We start from the raw sequence: 18,912 nt of genomic DNA on the forward strand, positions 1-18,912 counted from the left end.
CGAAACGTCCCAAAGGATAACAAAAAAAACCTAGACCTACCATGGCAATAAAATTACAAATTAAACCTTTGGGCGCGCAACTTGTAACTGAATATATTAAAAGATATAAATGACGCAAATAAACAATTATACATAGACAAAATTGTAGACTAGCTCTATACAAGGTGTGTCCAGTGCGGTTTCGTTTAACAACTCTATATACAACCATGAAAAACTCCATTATAAAAACCCGCAAACGAAACCTCACCTGTGATGCTTTACAATATAAAAAAAAAACTGAAATCTACAAATCGTTTGCACTAAGTTGGTCTGATTCGACGTATTTACAGCACTTAAAAATTTAAAGAACGAGGTTTTAGACCAGTGGTCCTCAAAAAGTTGTGCGCTCGCTCCGTTAGATCGACTTGATCTTGTGTTCGTCCGCACGCGACCATGGCCCACTTCCGCTCGATCTGGAATAGAAAGATAACCTTACTATCTGTCGTCGCAGACGCCGATTTGGGGACGGGATTTGGTGTCTGTGTGCTCACCTTGGGAGCTTTGGGCCTGTTGTCCTCAAAAGTGATCCGCTTGGCGGCGGTGCTTCGTGGACCAGAGGCGCGGGATGGGGCACTGGCAGATGGCAGGCGCTGCCGGGACAAGGATAAAAAGCTACAATACCACCACACAAACGACCACATGCTGATCCCCCAAGCCTAGCTTTGATACCCCAAACGCGCCCCCACAAAGGAGGAGCACTGACTTAAAAAACTAAGAGAAAATGCGTGAAATGTCCAGTGCAACAACGCTACTTAAGTACTTTAGTGCTCCATCTACATTAAAATATGGCATAATAATTAAATAAAAAACAACCTGGCGTATACTATTTGGTAACGCTAAACTTCGTTTGTTGCATATGCTTCGCATTTTCTTCATAACAACACAATTAACAATCATAATAAATATTTAAAGACAAAATGTCGTAGAAATAAGAAATTTCCGAGTCCAAGTCGACATAACGTTTCGGTTCATGTGATCTCAACGTAATCATCACGTAACCTCAACGCAATCACGTGATCTCAACGCAATCATGTGATTCGTTATGTCGACGCGACGCGGCCCCCTGATAGTGTGACAATACTTGCGTTTCTGTGCGATGGCATAAGCTGACTGAAGAAGAAGGAATGGTAAAAATGGGCTTTGGTTATTTTATGCTTAACTTTTAAGTCAGCATAGACTAGAAAGTGAAGTGAAGGTACAGATGGAAAGATGTAAAAAGACCCAAACAAACGGATGCGCATTAGCAAATCGCGTTAATGCTCATGCGCCAGAGAACATTTGATGTGATGCAGTGGCGTCGTGTCAACACCAACATTGGTTCTAAAATAAAACCACAATTATGGGACGTGATTATAATCTAGAAACTACGCCCAAGGTTTAAAAATCTTCTTTTAGATAATTTTTAGAAACCTTTGCACTCTGATTCCGTAATAAATATTTGCGGGAATGTTCTTTCAAATAGTGCATCTGTGACGCCTATGGTTGGGAACCCCGTCAAATGTCAAAAATACCCCTCTACCATGCGCATGTTTGGGTTTATTTAGATATTTCCAACTATACGACATTCGGTACATGCAAGACTGTTTTTGTCACTAAACTAGGAAAACAAAAATTGTGTTTAAATCATATAAAAAAAAAACAAAAATGTACAACAAAAACCTACAACCTAAAACTAAATCCGAAAAAAGAGAGAATTTCAAAGCGATCCCAAACAATGGTTAATAAGGTGCGGGAGCAGGTACAGAAAGTGTTAATAAAGGGCGGGACTAAGAAGGGAAAAAATTATCTCCGAAAATCCATCCATGTACCTTGGATGATCCTGATTGAGAATTATCCGTGAGAAAACCGCTCACTCCCAGATTATCCTTCATTATCGAAGACGGCGTCGAAAACAACGCGGAGGGGTCGTCACCCAAAGACTTGCTCTAGAAACAAAACAAAAAATTATTGCATCCGTCAAAACCAATCTACCAATCAGCGCCAATTTCAAACTTACGGGAGTCTCCACTGCGAACGAAATATCTGTGGAGGTGGAAGCCCAAGACGGCGCCAAAGCCTTCCTCACTCTTTTATTGGGCAAAACGTTTTCCTTTCCGGACGCTAAACCACTCCCATTTTTCCGCTTCCCTGCCGTTAAATACCCACTGTCATTCTATAAAATAAAACATTACCACTAAACCTACAAAATTCAACAAACTATTACTGTTAACATCATGCTCGAATCCGTCTCGTAGTTAGAACTGATGTCTTGATCCTTCTTCATGATTTCGGTGATGTCCTCCAAGCGCGTGGGCGTGTCCGGGAGGTGGGATATCGGGCCGGATTTCTTCTCGAGGTCGGCCAGCGCTTTTTTGAATGGAGTTGGAGTGCGGGGAGTGTCCACACTTTGAAAGTACCTTTTACTAGGCGTCACTGTTGGATCAGACGCCGAATTAGGAAGCTCTGATTTGACCGAAAGACCATTGGGAGTGCTCAACGGGCTGTAATCCCGATCCTGCAAACCAATTTGATTAAACCCATCCCAAAATTCGCAAACAAAAACGTACAGGTTTAAACGTGCGGTCCTTGAGAGGCGTGGTCGCCTGGGAGGAGCTTCGTTTCATAGGCGTGGATGAGAGAGCAACGTCGAAGAAGCCAGGGCTATTGAAAAACTGCGACGGACTAAAAGGCAACTGTTTTATTGGCGAGTTTCCGTTCACCATGAGCTTGTTATTGGTTAACATGATGTTGAAATCGTCCTGTAACCACACGTTTAAAAACTGAATTCTGGGCGGGGCTCTACACGTTTACCTTAGGGTCCTCCCCATAGTCGGACAAGATGTAATCCCCCTCGCTTTCTTTTCGCCTCCTCGCTTTGGGGCCCCGCCTCAAAATAGGCGGAGTTGTGGCTCGGGTCATATTAATCGTATTAACAGGTACTAAAGTGTTTTGGTTCTGATTTGACGGTGCTAAACCTGAAACTGACGTTGTAGCGACGTAAACAACAACGAACTAGCAAACTTACGCGTCTTGATAAAATGGCGGTTCTCGGATTCTTTGAGTGGGCTGATGCCCGAGTAATATTTTACTCCTAAGTTGTAATCATCAGGCATTGGTGTTAGCTTCACGGGACTAGGTTGGCTATTGTACGTATTTGCATCTAAGTAAGTAAATGTTGCGAGTTCGGTTTTGATAGAGGCGGTGGAACGTGGCGGCGACGAGTTATACGTGACCAGAGTGTGACTGGGGGTTGGCGTTATCGATCCCGGACTGGGCGTGGCCGCGAGAGAGAAGCCCCCAGTACTGGATTGGTTGCTACCATGGTCAAACGTCTCCAACGTCCAATCCTAGCACAAAACATTAGATTTGAAGACAATACAACGGAGCTAACTTACTTCGATAATCAAGTTGTCTTGAGTAATGCTCCGACTATCACAATTATCAATGACGACTTGATGAGGGTTGTGGTACTGATAATTTGTCGTGTCCACTTGTCGCTGGTTCTTCCTAGTTCGTCCTCTTCGCGTTTCGCCTTCTCCTCTACTTTCGTTTTCGTAGCGTCTTCTCATTGTTGAATTCCAGTGGTTCTTGATGGCATTGTCGGTCCGGCCAGGTAGAAGTTTCGCGATTTTTGCCCATTGGTTACCGAGAACTTTGTGGGCTTGATAGATAATGCTGTCTTCGTTGTCCGTCCAGGCACTTTTTTTGATTTTCGGATTTAGATGGTTGTGCCAGCGCTCCCGACACTGCTTCCCGATGCGGCCCTTCAAGTGCCGCGCTATCAACGTCCATTTTTTGGCACCGTATTTGTTGACAAGTTCGATGACCTTTTCGTCCTCCTATTAACAATAAAAACAGGTTCAATAAGGGCGGAAATGGAGCCATAATGACGAGTCAAATCTCTCCGTCATTAGATTAAGGGCGCGTCGGCAGATGGCGGGGTTAAAAAAACATTTTTCACTAGAGAGTAATGTTTTTAGCGTACATTTTATAATGATCCTGTGTTCTTCCCATGACTGTCATAGTTCACAGGCCCCATATGGTCACGAATTTCTAGGTCAATTAGGCTTCGGACCATATGGTCGTAAGACAGCCAATTTTGGCAAAAATGTGCGGAGCTCAAACGAGTTATAATTTATAACCCCTCATTACCAGTACCGAAAAGAAACCATAGATAAGAAAAGCAGCTCAAAATTTCTAATCTTTTTAGTGCCTTCGCCTCATTAGAATGCCTAGAACCGGCTAATGGGGTGGGATTAACTTTTGGGGTAGCTAGATCACAAGTGGATGGATTGACCGCCCATGGCTTGTGAACTCGCAGCTGTTGAAAATGTTTTGTGACCGTATGTCTTATCTGAGATGGGTACAACAATTGATATGAAATGCATATGTGCATACAATTCATGTTACATTTAGGGGAGAGAGGACAATTGGAGGGATAATTAATCAGAATGAAAAAGGGATGGAAAATGAGTGATAAAAGGGGGGAAATCGATCGAATGGCAGAACAAAAAATTGGAAATTACGATAATTACAGTGGGCGACTGCACAAAAAACATGGAGGTTGTGTCATCAAGAAACGATATAGCGAGCAAAAAATAAGAAGTGATAATTTATCGACCGTGACCCTCTGATAACGAGTCTTGCATACATTTCAACAATGTTGGTAAAAATGCGCGTCATTCAAGACAAGCAATGCATTTGAGTGTAATTGCGGTTATATAAAAACGAGTAGGATGATGTCATCCCGCAAGAAAACGTTAATTTCAAAACAAATACGTTGTGAACCGAAGGTATGTTACGCCACTGGTTGTTATTTAAAAATTTGAATATCACGGATCACGCTCGCACCTGATTGGTGTTGTCTAGGCAACGTTACACAAACAATTCCACTAACCAATCACACGTCTCTATTCGCAAATGACAGTTGCAAAAACGAAAAACAGCAATTTGCAACGAAATCCGCGAAAATGGTAAAAAAAAGCTCGCTTTAATTGATTATTTCAGGTTCGGCCGCGTCGGTCTTCGCCCCACGTCGACGGTTGAAACTTCTTGTTGACCTCATTACCTCATATTTACCGACTCGGTAATCGCTATTCTGGTCCAAGTTCGTTATTCCCGTCAGAACCGAATTACGTAAGTACTTCGCCTCGGGGGCTCCAGGACGGCTCCCCCCGTCCCCATTTCAGCGTGGGAAGCCGCACAAAACGCGAATTAAAGTCATCCGAGCACACGCAGCCGTCAATACCATCATCATTTCTTCGTGGTTAACATGGCCATGAAAGACCGCCACAGATTACAAAGAGCAAGGAGTGCCCGGTACCATCGTCCAAAACAAACCTGTTGAGTTATGGGCTTGTGTTTTTCTAGTGACTTAATTACACACGCAGGATCAAAAAATGGTTACGTGAGCGGGGGCGCGGGGTGCTTTGTTACCTTGACGAAGAGTTCAAGAGCCAGTGCTATACTCCCACAGCGAGGCCCCAATGGTTATAGTAAAAATTTCGCGCAAAAAAAAATAACTAGTTTGGCACACTACGCGCCGACCGTTATGGGCAAATTTGAAGTTTTTTGTTGCTTGTAGTGGCACGGAATTTCGGCGGTGACCTTGGAAGGTATGTCGCGCGCGGAATCGTTAAAAGCGAAAGCCGCAAAGCTTCCTTCCGTCAATGATCAATTTATTCTTTGTGAGATAATTGGAGCCGACTGCTTGGCAATAATTAATTAGCCGATTTGGGTTACCATGGATACGGAAAATAACAGGACAGGTGGCACTGCTACTTCCGGTTACCACGAAATGAGGACATGGAAGGAGGAAGTAGCAATTTTAATGAAACGCTCGCAAAACGCAAAAGAAAAAAAAAACAAAAAAGGGACTGAATGTGACAATAGAAGACAGTGTCAATATGATGTGTTTGAATAACCTTTTTGTCCACAGGCCGCGAAAGCAGTAAAAATGTCAAAACCTCAAGCTAGCGTGAGCAGGCTGAAGACCTTTTGTCCCTTGTTTGTTTATTCAAAGAAAATGCGAATCGAGGTCCTCGCAGGAGAAACTGTCATCACTAATTTCGCCTTGTGGTCCTTATTTCCCCTTTCGGCGTGTTGTCTTGGCCCCTTTTTTCTCGGAGCGCCCATGCATGTCGAGATATCCAAGACAAAAGCGAAGAAACCCTTGTGTAGAATTTCTCGCTATACCGGTTCCCACCACGAACGGAAGAGGGGCAATGCCCTTTGTGTGTTACCTCTATGCATTCATTGCACAAGACGCCATAATAAGAAGAAAAGCAATTTTCTCTCAATAGCCGATGGAGATACGCTCATCAAAAGACAAAAAGGAAGTAACACGTCGTCATTACGGAATTTTTTCCAACGACCATCAACGAATGTCGATGAGAGGACGTCCTTGGAAGTTTTATAAATCGGGTCACGCTTACCTCTTTAGTCCATGGTCCTTTGACTAATTCGGGATTGACCACTTTGGTCCATCTTTGCTGACATTGGACGTCCGAACGGTCTGGGAAAAGTTCGGCGATCACGTCCCATTTCTCGTTGTACTCTTCAACCAGCTGCTTCAAACGGGCGTCCTGAAATTGAAGGAAATTTTACAGAGTGGGAAAAACTGGTAATTCCATCAACGCTGTCAACGATGATCTCGCGCTAAATAATAGCAAAAACGACTTAATGAAACGGTAATTAATTCAAAGCAGGTGTTCGACAGCTACCATCGGGTTAACAGATGGAAAAAGTTAGGGATATTACAAAACCCATTAGAACACTTCTATGCAGACCAAGAAAGAATCAAGTCAAGTTCACAAAAAAATAGATATAAAGAGGAGAATCACGGAGATATTGGGGAAGTCCTTGAACACATTTTCCCCATGTGTGTATTTCTGCCTTACCTCCTCCTTGCTCCACCGTCCCTTGTTTATGGGCTTCTTCGTTTTGGCGTGCTGAGGTTCCTCGGTGAGAGCAGACGAGTCAGAATCCTCGTTTCCGGAATTATCGATTTCCGAATCATCTTTCTTGTATCTGGAAAAAGAAAGAACTTTGAGACGCGGGAACACGCAACAGGGGTCTTTCCCATTAGATTTTGGGGGAATTTGCGTAAATCCGAAGGGGACGGCCAGGTGCGAAGAACAAGAAAAACTACAGTCCGCCGCCCCCAAAACATTGCACCTTTCCCTCGCTCAACCCCTCGGATGACCGAAGTTGGCCCTCACCCCATCGTGTTTTTCCCCTCTGAAATTTTTCCTATGGGAATGTCCTATTTTCTATTCACAGACTTGCAGGATTCACAATGCAAATCTTCCCGAATATCTTTTACCTGTCTCGATAAAACAGGGTCGCAACCATGAGAGCGTCGAAAATTAGCTTGTGTTCGTAACCAGAACCACCCTTCATTTTGACGGAAATGCGTAACAATGACAGGAAACATTCTTTAAGTGCGTACGCCATGCATATCGCCGCAGACCGGATGACCTAATATCGATATTAAAAGTTTCCAAGACAATCTTATTTATTGGCGAACTTGCATCAGTTGGAGAACGAGAGAAACTAGATACCGCCATATGTTGCCGGGTTTATTTACACTGCGCCAGACGCGTTGGAATAAAATTTTTTAGACTTTAGTTAGGTACAGAAAAAGGGTTCAACGGCTCGAGTGGAAGAAGAATGTGCGCCCACATCACGCGCGGGAAAAAACACAGATTCTAGGTCAACGAAAGAGGTCAAAATTGTCGAGTTCGTCAGGTAGATTCTCACGAAAAAGGGTGAAATCATTACCGAATTGAGATTAGTGGTCCTTTCAGGGGAGATTTAAGACTTGATCCTTTTGTGGATGCCCCGCGGGAACCAGTTGGATGGCAAAAAGCTTGCCAGGACTTGTTCCAAGTCGCCGAATTAATTGGGAGAAGTAAGTAGCATTAGATTAGTGGTCGGTTTTAACCAGATTTGGGCAAAGTTCGTCTTTTTAGATCCATGACGCAATGATGGAACTACAAAGCGAGTCGTGATCAATATTCGATGACGGAAAAAAGCACAATGCAGGTATCTGAGAATATATTAATATTTATTCCAGCCTCTAGGACGTGAACACGCTTTGACATGCAGGAAAGTAACAAATCGCCCAAGAATATCAATCATAGTGACGTCACGACTAAAACCTCTGGAAATCGAAAAATTTGCGCTTCGCCCCGTCGTCATTAGCAGATAAAAGAAGTGGCGCCATTGACGCGTGCTCATCTCCATTTTGCTTTTATTGGTACATTGTCGCTGCAGATGCGGTCTAGCCCCACGCATCGCCATTGTACACACACGCGGCAGCTGTGCAACACCCCCGTGTCAAAAAGCAGCATATTGCCAACAACAAGGGTACAATATGCGAAGGGGTAAATCGTATTAGAACAAGAGCACATATTGGACGATCAGGTGTACAACCCTCATGTTTTTTCGTTCATTCCTCCGCGACTAACTGTAATGTAGTTCAATGTCCATCGAAGGCAAAGACCCTTTCTTTCGCCCACATCCCCTCACCGACAGGTGCTCGGTTGATCTAGAAGACATATGGCGAGGCGCGGACGCGTGCTACCTTCAATTTCGTTCGGAGGTTTGGGGGTGGCGAAGAAAGCGAGGGTTTAGAATCGAAGACAAAAAATGACTTTGAAGAGGAATGTAGACACCTGACTTGATGATTAATTTTAATGCCTGACTTGGCAACGGCTTAATTATGCAAACTCCTAGAGGTGGAGGAGCTTTCAGAACCTCGTATCTTGGCTGTCAAACCCGCGCCGCCGGTTTGGCTCCCCAGGTTTGAGTTATCACAGCGTTGATAGCGTCTGAGTAATATATGCACATGTGAGGGGTCATGCGGGCCCGGCAGGTGTCCTCTGGATCCCTCTGGCAGATGGTCTCCCCAAGTCGATCGATATCCGAGTACTTGCCACCGCGTCGCGTTTTAATTGCAAAAAACCGAGCCCGTCTGATCAGAATTTGCGTCCTCCGAGGTCGTTTCCAAAAGCGGCGCCTTTTTCTCACATCCGATTCCGCATCTGTCGATCGACCCCACGGAAACTTCTCGAGGGTAACACCCCTGTTCCTTCAATTTTATATAAGGAAGGCAGACGACGCGTGCCGTCAAGACAGCTGCGACGAAACAACGGACTGTCGTACCATTGTAGAAAGTCCCAGACGTCGCGATTTCAAAGTTTATTGAAAGACGGGGATTCCGGATGACCATCAGCTGGTGGCTTGGCGCGAAAACGAAGGCCTTTTTAGCGAAGAAATGCACGCTTTCCTGGGGATTCCGAGCGACCGTCAGCTGTTTGCTGAAACGGAAACCAGTTCGAAACGCAAATATTTGCGAAGCCTTGACATAGCGCGAAAAGTAGCGAGCGTTGGCGAGGATTTTTCTCATGAATGGAATAGAGGAGATGCGTGGTCGGAGGGCACTCCTTTTGGAAGCGTTTTTTCAGACGGACAACATTTTTTCAACGATGCGTACAAATTAGATGCACGCCCACCCTTTGGGGATTTTATGTAAGAGATCATTACTCTGTGGGTTTCATTGACGATATGCAAAGATGGTACTTATGGGGACTGGAATTTATGAAGTTGTCTTGAGACAATTAATCTTGGCTCGGCGGAAAAGTACTCGCAGGGAGGCCAGAAATAGACGTGATGACGAGGTAAAACTTATTTGTGCAGATTTCTTGCGTTTTTAGGCTTGAAATACGATAGAAGCTTGATTATCCGGGCCTCTATTATCCGGATCACCGATTTAAAAAAAATATATGGCTATTATCCGGATCACCGATTTAAAAAAATATATATGACGAAAGGTTTTTGTTATCGCTCCGGATTACTGATCTCACGCCAGTAAAAAATGCGTGCCAAAGAGTTTCCTGGTATTGCTGGAGTATTTTTCAAGAACGTTTCGTTTTTATGGCCAAAAGTGGTTCGAAAAGCAACCGGGGTTCAACACTGTCGCTTTACTAAACCTGAAGTGAATTCAAGACTTGGCCGCCATCAAGAGGAAAAATTCTACCTATCAAACAATTACAAAATATTTAAAAATAACTTAATATATATGGTGATTTTGAAATAAGAGCGGAAAAAAATCACGGCTTCACTGAAATACGTAGAAGACGTTGTCGATGATTTTTATTAATTTTAAGATAAATGTAAAAAATTTCAAAATCCCGCCCTTACTAGGCGCCACTGATATGCACAAAATAATCTTAATAACAACGCAGAGCATTTTGTTCGTTAATAATGCACCTATGCATAGTAACCGTAGTAATCATTAGCGTAGCCTGAAAATTGAAATCAATTTCTTTTCTTTTTTCTTGAAACTGAGACAGCAATTTGAAAATATTACTTATTTACAATAAGTTGTAATGGATTTTTTTCCGCCCCTATTTCAAAATCCCCCTGCATAATATTTGCATTTATTTAAGTATTATAATAATCAAAGTTTTGCATCATTTTCTGTGTTTTTTTCCATATATTCTATTATCCGGATAATCGAAGTTCTACTGTAAATCAAAAGATTGGCAACTATTCCGATTTTAGCGCCACAAGAACGCAAGTTACAAGATAAGCACCAGAGAAGCGTGTTGGTAATCAACTCGATGACCTCGCAAAAAGATAAACTCGATAAATGTGGTGGAATTAGAGCAAGCCAAAGCTCATCTTGCATTACTTCTGATAAGGCGAGTCCTAAAAGTAAACCGGAACTGGTAGCTCGCCAAAATTTAATTAAAAAATGTAATTACGCAGTGGTCATTATCGTCAACCCTTTTTCTTTGTCCGACCTCTTCCGCTTACGAGACTCGAACAAAGCAGTTTTTTCCTCCAAATCGATACAGTATTGTTTCTATAGGGTCCGGTCGTTATGTAGCCGATGGACCAAGAAAAGAAGCCGGCGGCGGCACAGTTCCAAAGCCTTGAGGCGGATCGACCTTTGTATCAATAGAAAATGAAAACTTGGCACCGGTGGTGATAAATAACATTCTGACACCGCAAGTTTTGGTGCAAATGGCCTGTGCACCTTCCCAGAAGTCGAAAAGTGCCGGTGCACCCAATAAAATTATCAAAATAAAAAACAGATAAGAAAAGCGAGGGTCTGTGAGTAAATAAAAGCGCACGATAAATTTTTTATCATTTCCTGTTAGATTTAATCACGAGAAAATGTGCTTCACACCCACTTCGCCTCATTTATGAATTACATAATTCGCGCGCTCAACGCGCCGTTAATTTCATTCAAGTTTATTCAACAAATTGCTCACGATCGCCTCCCATTGGCAAATTCAAATCAGTAAACAAATTCGGTTTCGCTCAATGATGTCATTAATAACCAGTGTAACCGTTTTTCCTCAAAATCCGCGCAGTTTCTCAGGGTGGCAGCCCTGCGGATTCCTTGTTTACCGGAAACAAAAGACGTGTTGACAATTGACTTTGTCACTTGATTACGCAGTAATTACCGCGGGGGTTGTTTTATGGCGCCATTTTGTGAATAGGGGTAGAGCACTCTCGGCTCGCATTCCAGACGACGGTCGACCGGTTTCAACGGCGACGAAGTCGCTATTTTACCTTTCTTAAACATGCAAGGGAGAGTTTAGACTCAGAAAACTTACAAATCGTGGTGAGAGTGGTAGTAATGCGCCATATCCACCTGGGAGCCCCGTAGGGCTGAAGCACTCACGCAGTACACTCGCCGTGTTTACTTTTTGGTGGTTGAACAGTCTTCACACGCGCCACTGTTGGACTGCGACGGCGAAAACGAAGGACGGCTTGCTGGACTTGGAGCTTTTGACAGCGCGGGGACATGCGCACTCCGCGCGGGCACAGGGCGGGATTAACTGAAAATAGGCCACTAACTTTAAAGTGGGGCTCTTAAAATTTATTTATTAACTATACAATTAGGGAAATTGTAAAAAGGCGAGCTCTTTTTTCCCCAAATTCAACGTTTTTTCAAAATGATTGGCATATTGTAATTATTACACTTACGTCATTACTTCTTATTGGTTTTATAGTCACATTCTCATTCCTCATCTACTCTTCATTTATTTTAAATACCGCATTTCAAGGTCACAATTTGTAAATATTGTTGAGCTCTCCGGCAAATTTGAGAGGATTTATGTATTGAATTGAATCACAAACGGGTCTTTGGCTGTTAAAGTACTTGTTTATGTTCAATCCAATGCATCAATTTTCTCAGATTTGCCGTAAAGCTCCACAATTTTTACAAATTGTGACCTTGAAATGCGGTATTCAAAATAAATGAGGTATAGTCACTTTTTTTAGACCATTAAATAATCTCTTTTTTACAGTTGGAATATTGTAACTTTGGTTTAATTCCACCTACTTTTTGGGCCAATAGAGTTCTAGCTGAAAGTCTAATTCACTTTGCAACATTTTTCTATTTTGTTTATACAAGGTGTTTATAAATGTTTCTAGAATCAAGGGTGGCTATGAAATGCAAAGAAATTTGCCGTTCATTACAAATGTGGGTTTTGATTTGTCAACTGACATTTGCAGTTAGCCTCAAACATGAAGCAAGGTAAGTTTTGAGAAATAAACGGTTCTAGTTGTGGTTTAAAACATAAAAATCAAAAACTTGGACACAAAACCGTAACTAAAACGTCATTGAAGTAAGTAACATTATAAATAATTTTCAAGATAGTTATATTCACCATGAAAACACAGCGGAAAAATAGTGTACGACAGGAATTCCAAAGCCACGCTTGATGCTAGAAACATTTATAAGCACCTTGTATTCGTCAAAGGTCGGACTAGAAATGTCCACAAATGATTAGAAGACGAATCGACAAAAAATCTCACGACTATTTGAACTATACCAACCAGATCAAGGTGTAGTTTATATTTAAGATGCAAATCTTCTTGACATGTGAGATGCGAGAACTGTCAAATTTATAATTTGTTGAGTTAAACGGAACTTGCCATTCTATGATTCGACAAATTCAGATCGTCTTTTGTCATATGGGCGGAGTTAAACAAAAATTCCGACATTGAAGACCGTTTACACAATAATTTACCTGAAATCAAGTTAATCTCGCAATTAATTTGACGATTTGTTTGGAGAAAAAACGGTCACATGGCACTTTAACATTGCTGTATATGCTATATATGGCTAAGAAACACAGGTTTGCCTCCAAGAATAAATCTAGTCTAATTATTTTCAGATAGTGTTTCTACATATAGCATTTTCACAAGTAGATCAAGCCTGCACGTCCATTTTGTTAGTTGCAGCACAGCATAGGAACACAATTATATATTTATTATCTCTATATGCTGTGGTTGCCGTGTGAACCAAAACGACATTATTACTTGTTATAACTTTTTTGTTTTTAAATTTATCATTTTTGTTTTAGGGAATGTCTTATGTGACCTTTTAAGCTTTTTCACAAAACTAAAATAAAAAAATATATATTTAGCTCTATTTTTTTAAGAACCTCTGTACCTATACGTATTTTAAATTTAAAAAAAATATAGCCGTCAAGTAAAGAATTAAATTTTCTTTCAAAAGAGGTTTCACATGACTCTATTTGATGTTTTTTAGTAGATAGTGCCTCCGGAGCCACCTATGATTTTTTAATTGTAATATTTATCTTGAGATGTAGTATAAACATTACGATTTTTAACAAACTTTACTTTTTTAATTTATCCTGAAAAATGTGACAGCGAAAAGAAGATTTTGTAGAAATTGGTTTTTTGTGTTGTCTAGTGATATTTAATCGAAATTAAAAATTTAATTTAACTTTCGTAAACCGGCCCTAATAAGTGTTTTATAGTTCTTTCCTTAGCTTTTCACAACATTAAACGACAATCTCAAACCATTTGACAAACAATATAAATGATTGCACTGCAGTGAGAAAAAAATTGCAATTAAAGCCTATTTTACACTTGAGGCTCCATAATTTGATATCTACGGCGCCGGCGGCTGGTTTTCCGGGAAGCCCGGCCCTGTCCATGGGGATGAACCTGGTACCTGATGGTGGCTTTAGGAATGTGTCATCACGCAGGGTGTCTGCTGGCACTGGCGGGAAACATCGAAGGTCATTATCTTCGCTGGCCATAACTCCAAGACCCATAAGTTTACCGAAGTCAATATCCCCGGAAGTGACTTCCCTCATTACCGGAAGCGCACATGTTCTAATTTCCATGAAAAGACATGGCTAAAGTCACCAGGGGTGATCGTGGGAGAGCACTTAATTATTCATAACCCGCATCGTCTGTTTTTTCTTCATTCTCAACATAAACAAACTATGACGTCTATTTAAACTCCCCGCGTGATCTGTCAAGTCCCCACAACCTGCCGCGCTGAAAATCACTAGTGGTAGGTGTAACTTCACGTTTAGTTGATTCTATATTTATTTTTTTGTCTATTTTAAGTCAGTAGTTGAGTAAGGCCGTCGTAAATTAGTTTTAATTTGAGAGGAATTATAAAATGTCCAAAGCAACAGATAGGCCAAACAGTTATCAAACTTATAAGTTGGTTATTGTCGGTGGAGGTGGTGTTGGAAAATCTGCAATCACACTACAGTTTATTCAGGTAATTACATTTGGGGTGTTTTTGGGGGGGTTTAGAGGTCCTTTGGCCCCCATTTTCGGGGGCGAAACCCATCAGGTGTGATTGTCCCTAATTGCTTTTGTCTTTATATGGAGTGAAGTGTGTTTAACCTTGCTTTGAGCCTACGCGAGTCTGACACAGTTTACACATATTCCAGAGTTATTTCGTTACCGATTACGACCCCACGATCGAAGATTCCTACACGAAACAATGCGTCATCGACGATATTTCTGCGAAACTCGACAGTGAGTAGATACGAACAATAATCTCGCAACACTCTGTATATCTCTGTTATCACAGTTCTGGATACCGCGGGTCAGGAAGAGTTCAGCGCGATGAGAGAACAATACATGCGGTCAGGTGAAGGCTTCCTCCTCGTCTTCTCCGTAACCGAACGCTCCAGCTTCGACGAAATCTACAAATTCCACCGGCAAATCCTCCGCGTTAAAGATAGAGACGAATTCCCCATGCTAATGGTCGGCAATAAGGTAATTAGAACCGAGTCTCTCTCCCTTTTTCACCCTTTTCGCGCAGGTGGATTTGGAACACCAACGGGTCGTTTGGCAAGAAGAAGCCCAACAGCTGGCGAGGCAATTAAAAATTCCGTACATTGAATGCAGTGCCAAAATGAGGATGAATGTGGATAATGCCTTCTATGAACTGGTTCGCGTCGTGCGGAAATTCCAGTTATCGGAAAGACCGCCGCTCAAACCGGGATACATCAAAAGAAACAAGAAAAAGTGCTGTTTGCTGTGAGGACGCACATCAAACGCTTATTTTATGTACGCATCACTTGAGGTTTTATCATGATAATTACATAATTACGCTGCTAGGACATATCCGCATGAGGGGTTGCGACGGCGGGGCGCAAGTTGACACTAAATCTCGGGTTTTTAGGGTTTTTTCGAAATTTTTTATCGACGTCCCCTTAGTTTTTCTTTATAAACATCGCGAATTGGTTCTAATTGCGTTACATTATTAACAGTTACGTCATAGTTTAGTTTTTTTTGTTTACAACTAGTGCCAGTACCGAAATCACCAAATTTTTCTTTTTCCTAATTGGAGGGTGGTGGAGGACTAATCTGACAAAGGGACTATCAGAGATGGAAATCACGGATTTTATTTTTTTTTATATGCTGTAGGGGACGATCTCCTTAGTAAAAGCCTCAAAGGATTTTAGGCGACGGGCTCTATAGTTCCGAAGATATATGAATTGAAAGTCTTGTAGCAGTTTATCACGAAATTAAACAGGCGTTTACGTAAAAATGGTTCTAGAGTAGTTGAAAACATTGCTGATTTGAAAACGAAAAACTGGGGTTCGATTCCTTCTTGAGTTTTACTTTTTTTTTTCAAATAATGTTTTATAAGAAACGTTTTACAAAATTTTAATGTGTCATCATGATTTTGGGATGTTTAGACATTGGCAGTGTATTGACTGCCCAGCAAAGTTTGCAAATATATTTTTTCAAATAAATTTATTATTTATTTTCTTCAAAGCTGTCTCAAAAATCTAATAATTATTATAATAATTTACGCATTTTAGAGCGTTTAACACAGTGCATTAGTCGTTAAATACTGATAACAAATTTTTCATAATACGTATACGCCATTCAAAATTCTGAGTTCTTCCTGATTTATTTTTGAATTTCTTCAAAAAATATACAGTGAACTTTCGATATAGTCACCCTATCTGAAAACATTTTTTTTTAAAGTTGCTTTTATTAAAAATATTGATTATATCGAAATGGGTAGACAATATTTTAAATATAATATATGGTATTTCTATGTATAATGCAGACATAGAAAGGACAAAAGAGGCAATCACCTAAAGATAAAAATAGCCAAAAATATTCGGTGGTTATCGAAAAGTACGAGCTTAATAGTTTCCGCTCCATTCGTACATTTTTTAAATTTTTAGAAAAACTAAAACGACCGAAATGAATTTTGTGCATCGTCAATGCTTGAGGAGCATTCTTTGTGTATGAGTTTTTTTTAGGACACTTGTGTCAACTTGACATACAAATTTCTCAAAAACTATACGGTAGATAGAGTTATAATTTTGAGATATTGCTAATGGACTTCTTAGTTATAAAATGTTTTTAAACTTTGAACCCCCATATCTTAAGAACTAGAGCCCGTCGCGTAAAATCCTTGCAGGTACATACTAAGGAGATCGCCCCTTACAACATTTACAAAAATTAAAAAAGTCCGTGATTCCCATCTCTGATAGCCCCCTTGTAAACTACGATCACGTGACATTTGTCCGAGTCTGAATTATCTCAGGGCCGGGTTTTCGCAATTTTTGGCCCCGTCAGTGCGCAATCTCCGCACCCCGTTTATAAATAGTGTAAATAATTTGTATAGCTTGAACTGAATTCGTTGGACCTTCATACATGACTCATGCATTATTTTTGTAAATATTTGTTTCCCGATCAAAATAGAGAGTGAAAAAAACACCAATTTTATTTTTATATGAATTGTATTTTTCTAGACTATGAGTAGCTAGAATAGTTGGGTTGTATCGAGACATGGATTGCCTAATGTTGTTCATTTTGAGATCTCTGAAGTTATTTCAACTGTTGTTGGAGTAATTTTGCTGTACGATGTGCATCACATAAGATATTTAGATTTTGTAATTCCGATGGACACTGCCATTTATTAAGTATAGGCAGAGTAACAAAGAGTGTCAATTACAGCTAATGCGGTGTGTAGTTGCTTCCGCGGACGGAAAACACTTGTTTTAAATATTTGAATAAATAACTTCGACAAGGCCACGAGGGGAACAATGACTGTAAAAACAGGTTAGTGACATTGTTCTGTGGCGTTTTCTAATCAATTTTTACGACGTTGTTTCCGCTCCGTGGAAGCCAAAATTACTAATGATATTTAACTAAGATTTAATCGACTGGTGGTATATTTTTTGAGGCGAATCAAACGTAACCATATTATAATTTTATTCTCGATCTTAGTCTTCCGTCACTTGCTTTTTAACATTTTAATGGCGTGTACAGATAGATGTAAACAAAGGTGCTATCATCACGGGCACACTTTTAAAAATCCTAGATTCGTGTGTTCTGTTTTAACAAATAAATGTTTTAATGTAGAAAAATTTATTTCTTTTTACCCTAATAACAATCAGTGGACGGGGGCCTTTCTCACGTGATACAAACCAGAGAAGGCGTCTTGCAGAGCCCTCATACAAGCAATAGTCGATCGAAATCCTCCGGCTCTCTCTTGCTCGTTTTCAGATCGCACGTGGTTCGTGTAGCCTTGAGTCAACACTTCTTCATCTGATGGTAATTTAGGACCGTCGCTTTGTGGTGGCAAAGGTTTGTAAACGAAGAGTGGTCCCTCTTCCACAGGAACTGGGAGAAATGAGGATTGGGACTGGCGTCCGATTTGTATCCCCGTCGAAAAGTGAGTCTTCTTCGCCGGAGCGGCTTTGGCTTCTTCTTCCTTCGCTTCTTTAGCTTGTTGAGCGAACGTCTCGACGATGTTTTTCGCGTTTTCGGTCGAAAACATGAGCTCGTCTATTAAAGCTTCTTTTTCTCGGATCTTCTTCTTTTTACTCTCAGTTTCCTCCATGATTATTTCGTGTTTCCGCATCTCGTCCTGTTGCTTCTCAAACTCCAGGAGCTCCTCTAATTCATACTCTTCCCGCCCAAGCTTCCCTTTACTTTTCATTATCTGCTCTCTATTATCCCTTTTGTACTGCTCTATCCTCTTATTTGTATTAACAATGTCTATATTATTAGTCAGGTTGTAAATTATAGTTTCCACTTCCTCCAAATAATCGTTAAATTCCCCCAACGACCCAAAATCCTCCTCTTTCTTGTTATAATCGCGCAGAACCCTCTTTCTAATATCAACTTCTTTCTCAACAATTGCATCTTCAAAAAGTTGTATCCGGAAGTTGTTTCGTCGCAACGGAATCCTACATTCGGGACAACTCCCAGACCCTAAAACACGTTATTTGAGTTGATCCCCAATAAAATCGCAATTATCACCTTTGAGAAAAAGCAAATCCACGCAACTTTCGCACAAACCGTGCCCGCACACATTTACCATCATTTTGAGCGATGGGTTCTGGAACTTGGAGGTCTTGCATCGTGGACAAACGAAATCTTCCATTTTTGAGCAGCAAATTCAGTTCACATCGTAAAATCAACAAAACTACATAACCTCAATTGAGGCCGGGTGACAGGAGGAAGTGGCTGAGGCGCCGCGAAATTTTGTGTGCCGGTGATGCAGACATGACCGGTGGACAAGTGATCAAAAAAAAGTTTTTTTAGTAGTTGCATTTA

The 18,912-nt window shown here is 41.1% G+C and overlaps 3 protein-coding genes across 4 annotated transcripts; 1 reads left to right on the top strand and 2 right to left on the bottom strand.

Annotated features, from left to right (window-relative positions):
- Window positions 1-231: 231 nt before the first annotated feature.
- Window positions 232-11,837, bottom strand: Myb (proto-oncogene like protein Myb). Of its 2 annotated transcripts, XM_088035028.1 has the most exons (12): window positions 11,652-11,836; window positions 6,918-7,047; window positions 6,453-6,602; window positions 3,414-3,857; window positions 3,044-3,365; window positions 2,830-2,993; window positions 2,586-2,777; window positions 2,243-2,533; window positions 2,036-2,191; window positions 1,848-1,964; window positions 531-629; window positions 232-452 (listed from the first exon to the last, which is right to left on the bottom strand). In XM_088035028.1, the coding sequence occupies exons 1-12, from the start codon at window positions 11,681-11,683 to the stop codon at window positions 333-335; spliced, it is 2,217 nt and encodes a 738-aa protein (XP_087891154.1). In that variant the 5' UTR covers window positions 11,684-11,836; the 3' UTR covers window positions 232-332. The 2 variants fall into 2 exon arrangements, with proteins under 2 accessions (XP_087891154.1, XP_087891148.1); XM_088035022.1 differs by having other exon boundaries at window positions 232-629; window positions 11,652-11,837.
- Window positions 11,838-14,286: 2,449 nt separating this feature from the next.
- Ras64B (ras-like protein 2) lies at window positions 14,287-15,465 on the top strand. The gene is made up of 5 exons (XM_088035313.1): window positions 14,287-14,374; window positions 14,431-14,590; window positions 14,766-14,853; window positions 14,909-15,096; window positions 15,143-15,465. The coding sequence occupies exons 2-5, from the start codon at window positions 14,486-14,488 to the stop codon at window positions 15,362-15,364; spliced, it is 603 nt and encodes a 200-aa protein (XP_087891439.1). The 5' UTR covers window positions 14,287-14,374; window positions 14,431-14,485; the 3' UTR covers window positions 15,365-15,465.
- A 1,603-nt stretch (window positions 15,466-17,068) lies between these two features.
- On the bottom strand, window positions 17,069-18,843 carry Mat1 (CDK-activating kinase assembly factor). Its single transcript, XM_088035301.1, has 2 exons — window positions 18,616-18,843; window positions 17,069-18,567 (listed from the first exon to the last, which is right to left on the bottom strand). The coding sequence occupies exons 1-2, from the start codon at window positions 18,737-18,739 to the stop codon at window positions 17,744-17,746; spliced, it is 948 nt and encodes a 315-aa protein (XP_087891427.1). The 5' UTR covers window positions 18,740-18,843; the 3' UTR covers window positions 17,069-17,743.
- Between the last annotated feature and the right edge of the window lie 69 nt (window positions 18,844-18,912).

This window comes from Gnatocerus cornutus, chromosome 1 (assembly GCF_029298725.1).
Source record: "Gnatocerus cornutus isolate USDA-ARS CGAHR chromosome 1, icGnaCorn1.1, whole genome shotgun sequence".
NCBI lineage: Eukaryota > Metazoa > Arthropoda > Insecta > Coleoptera > Tenebrionidae > Gnatocerus > Gnatocerus cornutus.